This window comes from Labrus bergylta, chromosome 18, assembly GCF_963930695.1.
Source record: "Labrus bergylta chromosome 18, fLabBer1.1, whole genome shotgun sequence".
Classification (NCBI taxonomy): Eukaryota; Metazoa; Chordata; class Actinopteri; order Labriformes; family Labridae; genus Labrus; species Labrus bergylta.
This window is the reverse complement of record NC_089212.1, coordinates 17,755,562-17,768,885: the sequence shown is the minus strand read 5'-3', so window position 1 is coordinate 17,768,885 and position 13,324 is coordinate 17,755,562. Positions and strand designations below refer to the sequence as shown.

Genomic DNA, 13,324 nt, shown 5'->3' with positions numbered 1-13,324 from the left:
GTTCCATCAAACTTAATGCCTGACGTACAGTATGTCCCGGTCTTAGATTAAGATACTTTGTACACGTTTTAAAGGAAAACATGACATCATATTTTATCAAATTAAACCAATTTACATACACAAATAAGATAAATCATTTTGACACAGGATGAGCCTATTACCCTGTCGAGAGAGCGTCATGTGGCCTATAGCGTGACGTTAAACTGGAATGAAGTGACACTATTTAACCAGATCACTAATAAGAGGAGTTTCATAATAAGTAACACAGTTATCAAAAAAAAGAAATCAGTTTGTTCTACGTGTGTTCATCTTGTATGTGAATGATATTTGATTGACTAAGGAAGAAAAAATTGTATTAATTAATGTATTAAGAATTGTATTAATCCTTGTTTCATTTGTGATTATATTTTCATTCTTTATTAATGTTGAGTATTTGACTGATATTGTTTTTTTGTTGTCTCTTTTATCTATTGTATGGACCCCACCAGGAACAGGGTAACAGCTAACTGTCTAATCCAATATAAATAAATCAATAAATAAAAGTAATCTCACCTGTTCTCCAGCGTTTGGATCAGTGAACCATCCCCGCCCGTCTGTGCCCTCAAATGACTGCAGCACTCTGATGGAGCTGTTGAAGTTTACGAGGCAAAATGAGACCGTGAGGCGTTCTCGACGACAGTTCATCAACAGTCACTTATACAGTTTACTGCAGGTTCATGCAAAGTACAAAGCAAAAAAGCTGCGACATGGACCTAATTTGACTTTCAAAACTGCAGAGACAAAGCACATATTCAGGCTTATGTTCTCATATGTGTAATGTGACATACTCGTTGTCTTGGAGCCTACCATGAGTCCTTGAGAATCACATCCACACTTTGTATTTTCATCATGCAGAAAAGCACCGGACAGTACTCCATGCGTTCTCAGGACCTCTTCAGGCGTCCCAGATAATAGGACAGAAATTGGGAAAAGGGCCTTTGGGTATTCTTCACCCTCAGCCTGGAATCTATTGCAGAATGACTTCAAACTCAAGGAGCTGGTGTGCTTAAGTGTTTTTAACTCAAAAATGAAAGACTTGGAAGCAGAATCTATAGGATGTCGATGCTTTTAGCTCTACTGCTCGATGTGACTCAGATGGTTCTGTCTTTGAATGCATGTTTTAGTGTTTGTAAATTGTAACTATGTCTGTAACTTTTGTGTTTTTGCTGCTGTCTGTCTCGGCCAGGTCTCCTTTGGTAAAGAGATTTTTATGTCGATGGGAGCAACCTGGTTAAATAAGAAACAAAAATAAATGGCAATGCACGTGTGCTTTGTACATGAGAGCCTGGTGAAGTAAGACTTCATGTTTGGGATCCTATTTGAATAAACATGATACTATAAACTAACACATTCAAAATAATCTGGTCATATGATATTTACAGCTTTGTTTATGTGTTTAGTCACATTCAGGGTGGGCAGGACGTCACACAATATGCAGCAGGTGAATCATAATGTAACTGAAAAAAATAATCCAATCCAAGATTCTTGGATTTCAGGCTAGAAGCAAGTGAACAGTGAATTTAACAGTTATGCCAGTCATGTCATAATCTGTACATCCATTTCAGGACCTGAACAAAGTTAGGATGCCAGAAAAGAAAGAAGACGCCAGCTGGCAGGTGAATTTGACCCCAACAACAACAACTTTTTAACAAACTTGGGAGTCAGGCAGAGGGACCAGGAGGCTAGCTCTAAAAGTACTGAATGAATATGCATACGTTGTTTAAGTCATATCCTGAGAGGGGCCAAATTAACTGGGCCTTTTAGGGGCACAGCCATTCCTGCAGGCGGGCCTGCTCGATGTTATATTAATTATAGACCCAACATGAATCCACCAGGAGCACAGTACTGGGCAACATGAAGCAAAGTAAAAGTGGCAAAAAATACATTAACAGGGAGTTACCATTAGCAAGATTGAAGAAATAAATGTTTTGAAAAACAAAATGAATCAAGTACTGATTCCTTATACTTGTTCTGAATGGGTGCAGTGCCCTTTAAATAAGGTGTTATTTAAAACCACTTATATATTTTTTGATTGAAATGGTTTTTTTTTTAAGTGACAGGATTAAAAAAGCAGAACACAATGCACAGATGAGTAAAAAAAACAACTTTAATCTTCTTTATAAAAAGTCTTTTTTTCCATGCTGTGCGGACAGATTTCAGTCGTTGATTCTCAGTGAGGCATCTCCTCATGACAGGTCCGTCCAGAAAGCTGCAGTAGTGCTAAAATAATAACATTTTTAAACACATTCACACTATAAAGCATAGAAATGAAAAGTATAAACACCTATGATTTTAGTTCTTAAGTTCACATGACTGATCGTACTCATAAAAACAGAAGAGTGCAGCTTGAGCATGATTCTGTCAGTCAGCGTCCACCTGACCTGACCATACACCTGAAGTCGACGACGCCTTTTCACAGTGCACATTTACACTAAACAAAGTAGAAGACAAAAACAAATCTACAATCTCTTTTGATCGTCCAAGTGCTTCGTATAAAGACATGGAGAGAGCTTTCCAGTCGGACACGGAGCTGAGATCTCACACACCTGTTTCAAACTCCACAGAAGGTGTGTTGGTCTCGGGAAGAAAAGCGTCCGTCTCCACTGGTGATTGTCCGTCTTCATATTGAGGCACTAATCCATTGCCTTCTTTGTGTGGTGGAAGCTGGATTTGTTGTAGTGATGCCTGTTAGAATATAGAAAAGATACAAATATAATATTCAGCGATGTCATTAAGTATTCATAACTACAACTTCAAAACTCGAGGTCTTTTGAGTATAAAGGGTCATTTTGGTTTGTTTTTAACTGGACATTTTTGGATGTATTCTACCTACAAGTCATGTAGTACTCGAAATCAGTCTTGGTCTCCAGACTGGTCTCCAGACCACTTTTTTTATAGGTCTAGGTCTCATCTCGGATTCTAAAGCATTTTTACTTGTCTTGTCTTGTCTTGTCTTTGTTTTGGACTGGGCGGACTCTGGATTTCAAATCAAGACCAGTCAAGACCACCACTGATAGGCTATTTTTCCACGTCATTACTGTCTAAGTGAGGGACATACCTCACCTGCTGCACACAAGATGATGATTTTTTTTAAGTGATATTTATGGTCTTAGTCTTCAATTCAATTCAATTTATTTTGTATAGCGTCAACTCATAACAAGTGTTATCTCAAGACACTTTACAAAAAGCAGGTAAAATACCTTACTCTTTGTCTGTTAACATTACAAAAGAGCAGGTAAAAAGACCTTACTCATTGTTATGTTACAAAAAACAGGTAAAAGACCTTACTCATTGTTATGTTACAAAGACCCAGCCTATCCATCATGAGCACTTTAGCAAAGCAGCAAAAGTTACAGTGGTAACCTAAATGTCTTGGTCTTGTCTACAACACTACTACCTACGGTTCAAGAATTGTGTGTGTTTTATTTCTTTTACTTCTCATTATTTTGGGACTTTTCTTTTTTACTATGAATTCCATGTGTTTCAAATTCATCTATTTTTTTAAATCATATTTAGCAACTGAAGTCAAAAAAAAAACAAAAAAGGCCTTGAAACCTCAAATAAACTTAAAATGAAAGGTTAAGTTATGTGATGCTAGATATATTGGCTAGGTTGCTAGGCAACATGAGGAGGGCTTAGTAACAAAAAGGTAAAAGGGAGGCAACAGCTGGTGATACAAACAGACTACATCATCACAATTCACTTTAGCCTGAGCGGTCGATGCAGGCTGTGAAGGCTTGGTCCTTCGATTGATGCTCACCCTGAATGTGGACACAGCTCGTGTGACACCTGCTACATTCTTGTTTCACACATTTCACTGTGTTGTTTGTTGCAACTGTAGATCCACGCTACCTTCGTCTGAGTTTTCAAACGTGAACTCCTCTCTACTACCCTTACATACTTCCTAGATTCTAAGTCAAAACTGTGTTTTATTCATCCCGCTCTTTCTGTGTATAAACTCCATTTTACTCACCGTCTGTTCTGTAGGAGTCACACAGCAGAGCTGCTTTTTGATGTGTTCAGGTAGAAAACGAAACAGTTTCCCAAACAGGGCATAGGTAGTTCCTGGTGTCACATCCTCTTCTTTCAAAGGGCCTGAAAAGAAAACATACATTTAGATAGAGACTAATATTGATTGTAGAGAAATGTCTGTATTCATGAGAGCATGTGTGCTTATAAGAAGTGACCAACCTGTGATAAAGCTGATGATCAGACCTGTGAGGATGACTGAGAAGCAGCTGAATGCACTGTACCACATGTAGGACAACGAATAAAACCTCTTCAGTCCAGACGGTCGGCTAAAGAGCAAACAGAGACGATTAACTCCTGAAATAAATCATACATAATCGCAGTCAAAACAAAAGACTAGAAGGGCCCGTCTGTGTGCTTCATACCTCAGAGTGACGTTGCTGAGCGCAGTCTGAATGGCAGTCGTTGTGTTGTCAGACAGCAGGATGGCTCTGCATGTGGGTGAAAGAGGTCTCGTACCAGAGCTTCGAGTGACGATGCTCCCGATCCCGACCCAGAAAGACAGAGCCAGACCCGCCCCCAAACCTGCCACGGCTCCCTGGTCACAACAAGAAAACAACTAACAGCAATTAGTCAGGGTTTGCTCAGAGCAGGCGGCCCATGGACAGAAGCTACTGTAGTCCACACTGGTCACAGGTTTGTCTTCTTATCCTGACGCTCTTTGGTGCATGTCATCCACTCTCTCTCCCCCATTTACTATCACTCTTGCTTTCCTATCCAATTGATTGATCCAATTCTTGATTGAGTGTGTGAGTGCAGGTGTGCATCTTCAGATTGGGTTATGGGGTTTTGATTTTTGTTGAGTTTATCATTTTTTTCCAAAAATATTAAATAATATATTTTTTTTTAAACGTTATGTTATTGACAGTAAGTTTAATCATTATTATTATTATTATGAGTGAAAAAGCAAATCTTACAGTAGAGTTAGCCGAGGGGAAGAACATCCCGAGACAAAACAGACCGAGAACGGGACCACCCACCATCCCGAAGATCTTTAGAGCCACCTGCAGACCAAACACATTATCCGTCAGTACAAATGAAATAAAACATGATCTTTAGGATTTAATCACACAAGCTGTCGCTTACCTGCAGGACTGACTCTCCCATCAGGTGAGTGACATAGGCCATGGCCAGACACAGCAGCCCATAGAACATAGCTTATTGACGAGACACAAAGTGAAACTTTAGAACTCATGTATCACTATTATGAAACTCTGTGTTGTGTATTTGAGTGGTGGATGTTTATTCAGAGAGATAACCTAAGGCTTTGGACAGCAGGGTTGCTTTAGCTTCGGTCATAGCGGGGAAATGTGGTTTGATGAGGTCCTCCATTGTGACAGTGGCCAAAGAGTTGAAAGAGGACGAGATGGTGCTAAACAGAAGAAAAACAACAGAAACATGTCATTAAGGACATCTTTGTAACACATGAGTTAACATCAAATGTACATTTATTCACTTATTCTGTCAAATTATCACAAACTGAAGGAAGGGAGCAAGAGCTTCTTCATGTGATTCAAACATGGACTCACATGAATAATTACATTCAACATTTATAATTCAGTTTACACTCTGTAGGAGCCATATTGTGTATTTGACCTGTGTTCATAATTTAATATGTCGTACTTCTTATTTGTGTTGGATCACTATTTGCACCTGGGTGTGGTTTCATTATTTATACCTGATCAGTTGTGTGGCAGGAGGCAGTGAGTGGGTTTGAATATTAGCTATTAATCATCATTATTTTCAAGTAGCACGTTTGCTTTGTATCGGCTAATTTTACATTCTTTTGTTTAATACATAGTTTTTATTATTATTTTATGGATTTTGGAGTTTATTTTAAAGGTTCACTATGCAGATTTGGTAGTGAAATTAGTAAGTTATACTATATTTTCCGAACTGAATACACAAATTTTAAGGCTACAGAGCGCATTGGTTTAAGTCAAGTGTGCCTCACAAAGGGGCTGCAAAGTTGAACTGCAGTGGGCCGACATAAATCCTGACATTAAAAGGACTTCATTGGATTTCTGAATTAGAGTGTCAAAGACAATCACTCCCTACACTATGAGTGGTCATAACTGTGAGTTTTTTGTTGGCACTAATAGAAATGATGGGCTCTTGGAACAGCCTCATAACGTATCAAATAACTGATTGATAAAGTGCTGCATCAGTAGTCCAGGAGGGGAAGCAGCCAAGTGTGATAGCTGATAAGACTCAGAAGGGATTTGGGTATCGACGTGTTGACTAACACCTACAAGAACACTGACTCGTACCTGAGAGCAGCACTGAATAAACACGCAACAAACAGTCCAGGAAGTCCAGGCAGACCCTGCAGCATGTCCATCACAAAGTATAACACCATCTGTGGAATAAAGCCTTTGATTAAGACATTTCCCTTGAACCCTCAGTTTCATTTGTATATTAGAGTTCAGTTACCATAAACAGTATGCAAATTAGATCATCCAAGCTATCAACACACACACACAGACATTTTACAGTGGAGCTCAGTGTGCTAAGAGGGATCTAGAATATGCAAATCCTCCTGTTGCATCTAGTCTATGAGCCCTGGAGGCTCTTTATTTAACCATCTTTTATCATCATGCAGATCAAATCAGATAAAGAAAGGAGGAAATACTGCAAAATAAAAACTGGAACCTTGTTTCCCTTTTATAAATATGTAGATGACTCTTGACTTCAAATGAGACTGAAACTCACTGCATCATGTGAAGAGGGGCCCAGCTTGTCTGTGTGATCCTCTCCACAGTAGCGTGCAAACATGACCAGTCCCATCACGCAGCTCAAAGACAGAGCCAGCTGCAGGGAGGGAAACACCATGTAGCACGACCTGCAGAGAGAGAGAGAGAGAGAACACAGTAAACGGGGGATGTTTGTGAGGCCATGTTATTGAATTAAAAAAATAAAAAAATAAAAATGTTTGGGGGGGGGGGGGGCCTTTTGCTTTTATCAGATAGCACAGCTGAAGAGAGACAGGAAAAAGTTGGGAGGAGAGAGGGGAGGGCGACATGCAGCAATGGGCCGAGGTCGGATTCGAACCCACGGCCCTGAACCGCGAGGACTACACCCTACGTTCATGTGGCCCGTGTCATCCGATGCCCCTTGTTGTAGCAAATCATTGTGTGGGGGGCTTTTAATGCCTTTATTTTTTTATTTTTACAGATAGGACAGTGGATAGAGTCAGAAATTGGGGGGAGAGAAAGTGAGGAGGACATGCGGGAGAGGGGCCGCAGGTTGGATTTAAACCCGGGCCGTCCGCTCTAAAAGGACTTCAGCCTCTACACATGAGGAACGCACACAAACCGCTAGGCTGCGGGTACCCCACACGTAATCATCGTTTTATTTTTACTTTTTACCGCTTATCTTTGACACTGCTGTGGTTTGAATTTGCTGATCTCTAGTCAATGAAAATGTCAGAATAATATGTAGTCAATATTTTTACATTATCTAATATAACCATTTTGTTAGGGATCCCTTTATACATAAACAAAGCATTTTTACATTTAAACAAGACAAGGCCCAAATTATATTTATAGCTATTTGTGAAATGTGTTGTCCTCAGGCTGCCTTTTTTATTGAAACCAATATTTTTTTATATTTCATTTAAGTCAGCTTGTCAGTTGCCACATTTTTTAGTTGCTAGGCAATGACTGAATCACCTGTCCTTGGACAAAAAGCAACAAGTGTGGAAGAGATCAATGCAGCCTGTGTAAATTGTTGTTAGCTGAATTTACAGAATAATTAATTGTGACTTTTTTCATTTTTCAACATCAAACGATAACACGGCCATGATATTAGCATAAATGATCAATTTGGCTCGATGATGGCGCTGGAAGGAAAGTCAGGTAATCATAAAGTGTACTGCATGTAAGTCCTCAATACAGCTCATCAATAGATGTTAAAATATATCAACCTGAATCAAAACGTCTGCCTGCTGTTGGTGCAAGAGGAAAAGATCTTCTAAAGGATTTTCTTCTGGGAGACAAAATTATCTAAAACAACATTTGATGGCTTCACACCACAATAATTGTAGTTTGTGTACCTGACGGCCTCCTTCTCTGTGCGTGCGCTGAGATATCTTTGGACTTGAGATTGGTTTACTCCGTACAGGGACAGCATGAGGAAGATCCCGCCAACCCCCAGAGTCCAGAAGGTGTGCCTCTCTGTGGGATCCGGGTTTAGGCTGAACATACGGAAGAAAACACAGACAGACAACAATTCAACAATTAATCTAAGATGAAAGAAATAAAGTGGACTCTTAAGAATATAGAGCAGTGATAATAGCATTAACTGATTCACTTTAAAATATCAAACTTTGATGAATTGTGTACAGAACTGTAATTATTGATGATGCTTACATCTCCAATAACTGCAGCATAAAAATATACATCTTGATTCTTGCTTGAATATACCACAAAAAACGTCATTAAATCACAACACCGCAGGGACGTAACTAAAAAAAACAAAAACTACCGTGTGGACTCACTCGAGTCCAGATATGCGGTTTCCTTCCCAGACTTTCCTCCACACTTCAGACACTCCTCCGCTCTGCAGCACCCCCACCACGATGACGGCCAGCTGCCCTGCAAACATCACCACAGTCTGAAAGACGTCCGTCCAGATGACAGCCTTCAAACCACCCTGTGATGAAAAATGGTGTGTTTAACTGTTCACAGAGCAAAGTGTAACAATGTGTTAATAGTTAGTTAGTTAGTTTTTAAGACAAGCTTAAAAAGAAACATGAAAACGTGAGGTTAAGCTTTGTGAACATTGCCTCTTGATAACTCACCATTGCTGTGTACAATGTGCACACTAGTCCAGTGGCCAGCACTGCACCCCATAATTCGAATCCAGTGACTGAAAGAAAATATAATAACACATGAACATGAACCAAAGATATCATCTTCGCCCAATGAGTGTGTCAAAGAAAGAAAGTAACTTTGCATACCTGCATTTAGTGCAAAAGCAGGAGTGTACACACACACTCCCATATAGATAACCTGCAACGAGTTCAGAGACAAATCAGAGCCTATCCACTAAATATAACGTGTATACAATATAGAAGAGAAAAACAATAATTAGTTGTATCATTTGTATTTCTCAGGCACTGTTGTATGATTGGACTATTTTTTTTTCTCAACTGACTCTCTAAAACCTTAAATTATGTTATTAAAAGAAGATTGAGACTTTGTACAATAAATGTATTTATTGTTTTTTTTTTTGCTGAAATGAATCATTCACATGGATCTCCATACTCATGTCTGTAGGCTGAGGATGAAGCTGGAACCCGCTGCTGATTAGCTTAGCTTAGCTTTAAATTGGAAACAGCTAGCCTGGCTGTATGGATAGGCAACTGCTCCTGTAAGACAATTTCTGAGACCCCTTTTTTATTAGTCAAACAAATGAGTTGTATTCTGTTAACAGGGAGTTACTATCTGCGCTGGTAGGCTGATTGTGGAGCGTTTATTTCGCTTTCAATTCATTTGGTATGCTAAGCTAAGAGGCTGCTGGCTTAGGCTTCTTAAATCACATTGAACCATGAAAATGGTTCACATATTATTATATTTACTGTCTAAAATAAAGTTTACATATCAGACAATGAGTCACCACTTCCTTCAAGCAGAGTAGTTATCATTTACACATGTAAAACTTCCAAACCAAGACATCCTTTCCGTTGGTTTAAAAAGAGGAGCACTGGTATGACATAATAATTTGCAAGAACAAATACTCTTAATTGAAATGATGGAGTGAGTCATGGTTTTTGTGTTTCACCCACCGTCTGAAAAATGAAGGTCAAAGTCCCACAGATTCGTACTGCTTTGCTGAAACGCAGCTCAAGATACTGGGAGACAAAACAAGCATTCATGAAGGACAGATAACTCTTAATGTGAATGTTTTTTAACCCAACTCGACTGAACAATGAATCAAATGTTCTTTCAAACCTGGTAAGCGCTAGAGAGCCGCAGTCTGTACAAGACTGGAATGAAAACATGAGCAGGAATGAGAAGGCCCAGAACATAGGCACAGCCGATGAACCAGTACTGAGTACCGTGAGTGTAGATTTCCGCTGGCACGCCAATGATCGCTACGGCGGACTGGAATGAAGCGATAAGCGACAGAGAAACAGGAAGACAGCCCATGCTCCTGTCTGCCATCAAGAACTCCTGTGTGGTGCGTTGACGACCCCCTGAGAAGGCGTGGTACAGCCCGATGGCCATCGAGGCGGCGAGCAGCAGCCCGAATATCACATAGTCAACAACCGTGAAGTGCTTCTGGTTGGACGGGTCCATGGTGATTGTCTTTGAGTCTGAGCTTCAGGTGGAGGAGGTTTGGTTCTCCTGCAGACGCACATTCAGGCGGACTGGAAACGTCTTTGTCAACATCCATCAGTCAGGAGCGTCCAGCAGCCTTGAAGGAAGTAAAGAAGAAGAAACACTGATTTAAAAAAGAACAACAACAAAAAAACAGTGTGTGTTTATGAAAGACACACAGACATAGTAACTAAGGTTCATATTCACCTATTTTTTGATAAAAAGGTGTTTAAACAATACAAACTCTGTTTTATTAATGATCTATAAAGTGTTGAAAAATACAGAAGCTTTAGAAAAAAAAAAAAAAAAAAAAAAAGTCTTCATTCATATGTTTAACCAAAAGCTCACCGACATTTCAATACAAAAGAAAACATTGCAAACAGATGTGTGAAAGTTGGACAGGCTGCAATTCTTGATAATTAAAAATAAATTTAGATTAGTTATAGAAAATGAAAAATGAGTGTATTAGGTGCTTTTACATGCACACGTGTATATATATATATATATATATATATATATATATATATATATATATATACGCACATAAACAAATGTAATCTAAAGTGTTGTTTCCACTTCTCCCCAAATTCCTCAAAATTGGTTTTTTGATGCCTCAATGAGGAAGTGATCTGAACCATTATAAAGGTTTCATAAAGGATACCATACCAGTCCTCTGTAAATAGTGTGACTGGCTTGAGTATGGCTGGTATGCTTAGTATTTTCAATGTACAAATATCCTCATACTTTATCATAAAGAAATCCTTTCTCTTTACAGGCACATAAATGAACCCCTTACCTCATCCTTCATTTAATGACGCGTGATCTTCTTTCAAAACTTCTGTATATTTCTGTGCGTTACTTAAGCTGATTTGTTTGAAGCAGAAGATCATTGTTACACGAGACAACCTCCACTCTGTGTAAACAACCCGAGGTCTCTCAACCTCTGTGTCAACTTTCCCCTGTTTCTGTCTGCTGATCCAAAAATAACAAGAGACCCAGTTTGGTAACCTAAACGAAGCTGCTGTGCTGCCACTCTGCCATCTGCTGTCTTCTTTTGATACTGCACCGTGAAGACAGACAGCTGCAACTTATCTGACGGGTCTTAAGGTCAAAAGCAAAATATAGAGCAGGATTTTAAAAGTACTGCCAGCCATGGGCAAGAGGAGTAACATCACTTTCAAATCCTTTCACCGATCATGCATTGGTTATTCTTGTCTCAGCCCATATGGATGTTAATTCGAGCATTATAAACCTCCCAAGAAGAAAATGTTATTAAAGAAACAATTATTTCTTTAATAAATTGAAAAAAAGATTATAAGCTACTATTTTGATTTGCATTGTCATTTTGGTATTTTTCACACAAGAGCTAAACAGGTTCCAGCTTCTTAAATGTGATGAAAATCAGCCGTTCCTTCTTCTTTGTGATAGAAAAAACAAACACATATTTTAATTTGGGCAGTTAGTTGGACAGAACAATAAATTGAGATGTTTTCACACTCTAGGAAATAGCAAGAAATTGTTAATACTTTCTATTACTTCAATGCAAAAGACCTTTTAATCTTCATTGAAGAGATCACTTAAAATGACACTCTTGTATTTCCAAGAACACAATGTAGTGACTTGCTTTGTCCAAAAAGAAAAAAAATGATAAAACACGCAAAACCAGCAAATCCACATATTTCAGAGGCTGGAAGCAGAGAATGATGGGCATTTCTGTTTCGATAAACATAACCATGCAAAGCAGCTCAAAGTCCAATAAGGCCTCTATAAAACTAACTGGGAGGAAAGTGATGCAGGAAGGAAGAGTAGAGAGATATTAAAGTTGTTTCTTACTGAACGTGAAGACTCAGCTAGCGTCACTTTAGCTATATTAGTCAGATAATGAATCTCTGGTTCAGATGTTGGACAGATAGGTGACAATCAAATATCTGGTTAAAGCTGCTTAATCAGACTGTGAATGACAACTCTGCACTGTCTGCTTTTAAAACATTGCTGTGCATATATAAACAACACAACTTCAGAAGGTCAACACTTTTTTTATTTTTTATATTCAGGTCTAATTACAGATTTTTTTCCCCCTCAACTGTTTATAGGTACTTGCTTTAAATTACACATATTGTTTTTTATCCCTGCACGGGTTGTGTACATTTCTTGTATAAATCTATTTTTAATTGCACAGTTTAAGTTTGTTTCATCTAGGGGTATTCTTTAAATCTTTTTTTCGGGTTAATATATATGTATGGGGGGGGGGGGGCAGTTTTTACAGCTTTTTTTTTTGCGACTTAATTTGTAACAAATGTTTTATGTCATGTCTTTGTAACCTGCAACTGGATGCTTTGAATTTCCCTCAGGATCAATACATTATCTATCTATCTATCTATATGAATAAAGGTAAATTACTTTCTCCATTATAAAAACTATATACTTTACTCTGCCTGCTCGTATTGGTTTTTGTTTGCTTTTAAATTGGTGTATTTATGATTTTATTTTGGTAGCACTTTGACATTTGCGTTGCGCATAAAATGTGTATTAGTTCTGTAATAAATAATTATCATTATTATAATTAAAAGAGTCATCAAAAATACGACCATCTTGTCTGTAATGAAGTTTCGGAGAGACAGTTTTGAACAAACAACCTTCCGTTAAGTGACACAGACAGAAACTCACCTTTACGTGCCTGCGAGTCTTGACATCCGGGTAAGTCTCCGGGCAGGCAGCATTCTGCTCACGACATTTAAAAAAAAAGGCCACGCTACGTTACAACGACTTGTTACAACATCTTAATGGCAAATAACAACTTTCATGGAAATACAGTGGGTTTACACTTCAGATTAATTACCCTGCAGTGTCGACAAAAGCGTTAGAGTAACCGACCCGTCTGGCTTAACTCTCGGTTCATTGCGCCATGTGATCACAAATTGTTTTGAATTTAC

At 38.7% G+C, this 13,324-nt stretch overlaps 1 protein-coding gene across 3 annotated transcripts in view; it reads right to left on the bottom strand.

Annotated features, from left to right (window-relative positions):
* LOC109977714 (adhesion G-protein coupled receptor F3) overlaps positions 1-13,324 on the bottom strand; it is a 24,651-nt gene extending 11,327 nt beyond the window's left edge. The window contains exons 1-18 of one of the 3 annotated variants that reach the window (XM_020627416.3): positions 13,231-13,324; positions 13,059-13,112; positions 10,023-10,488; positions 9,857-9,922; positions 9,029-9,080; positions 8,870-8,937; positions 8,567-8,721; positions 8,123-8,263; positions 6,781-6,910; positions 6,339-6,427; positions 5,328-5,440; positions 5,155-5,225; positions 4,986-5,072; positions 4,434-4,606; positions 4,231-4,337; positions 4,013-4,134; positions 2,586-2,724; positions 553-628 (exon numbers count right to left, since the gene is read on the bottom strand). In XM_020627416.3, the coding sequence (XP_020483072.2) occupies positions 553-628; positions 2,586-2,724; positions 4,013-4,134; positions 4,231-4,337; positions 4,434-4,606; positions 4,986-5,072; positions 5,155-5,225; positions 5,328-5,440; positions 6,339-6,427; positions 6,781-6,910; positions 8,123-8,263; positions 8,567-8,721; positions 8,870-8,937; positions 9,029-9,080; positions 9,857-9,922; positions 10,023-10,370 (1,937 nt within the window). In that variant the 5' untranslated portion in view covers positions 10,371-10,488; positions 13,059-13,112; positions 13,231-13,324. Of the gene's footprint in view, positions 1-552; positions 629-2,585; positions 2,725-4,012; positions 4,135-4,230; positions 4,338-4,433; positions 4,607-4,985; positions 5,073-5,154; positions 5,226-5,327; positions 5,441-6,338; positions 6,428-6,780; positions 6,911-8,122; positions 8,264-8,553; positions 8,722-8,869; positions 8,938-9,028; positions 9,081-9,856; positions 9,923-10,022; positions 10,489-11,187; positions 11,484-13,058; positions 13,113-13,230 lie in introns of those variants that run through there. The other 2 variants (XM_065966052.1, XM_020627421.2) reach the window with 2 other exon arrangements.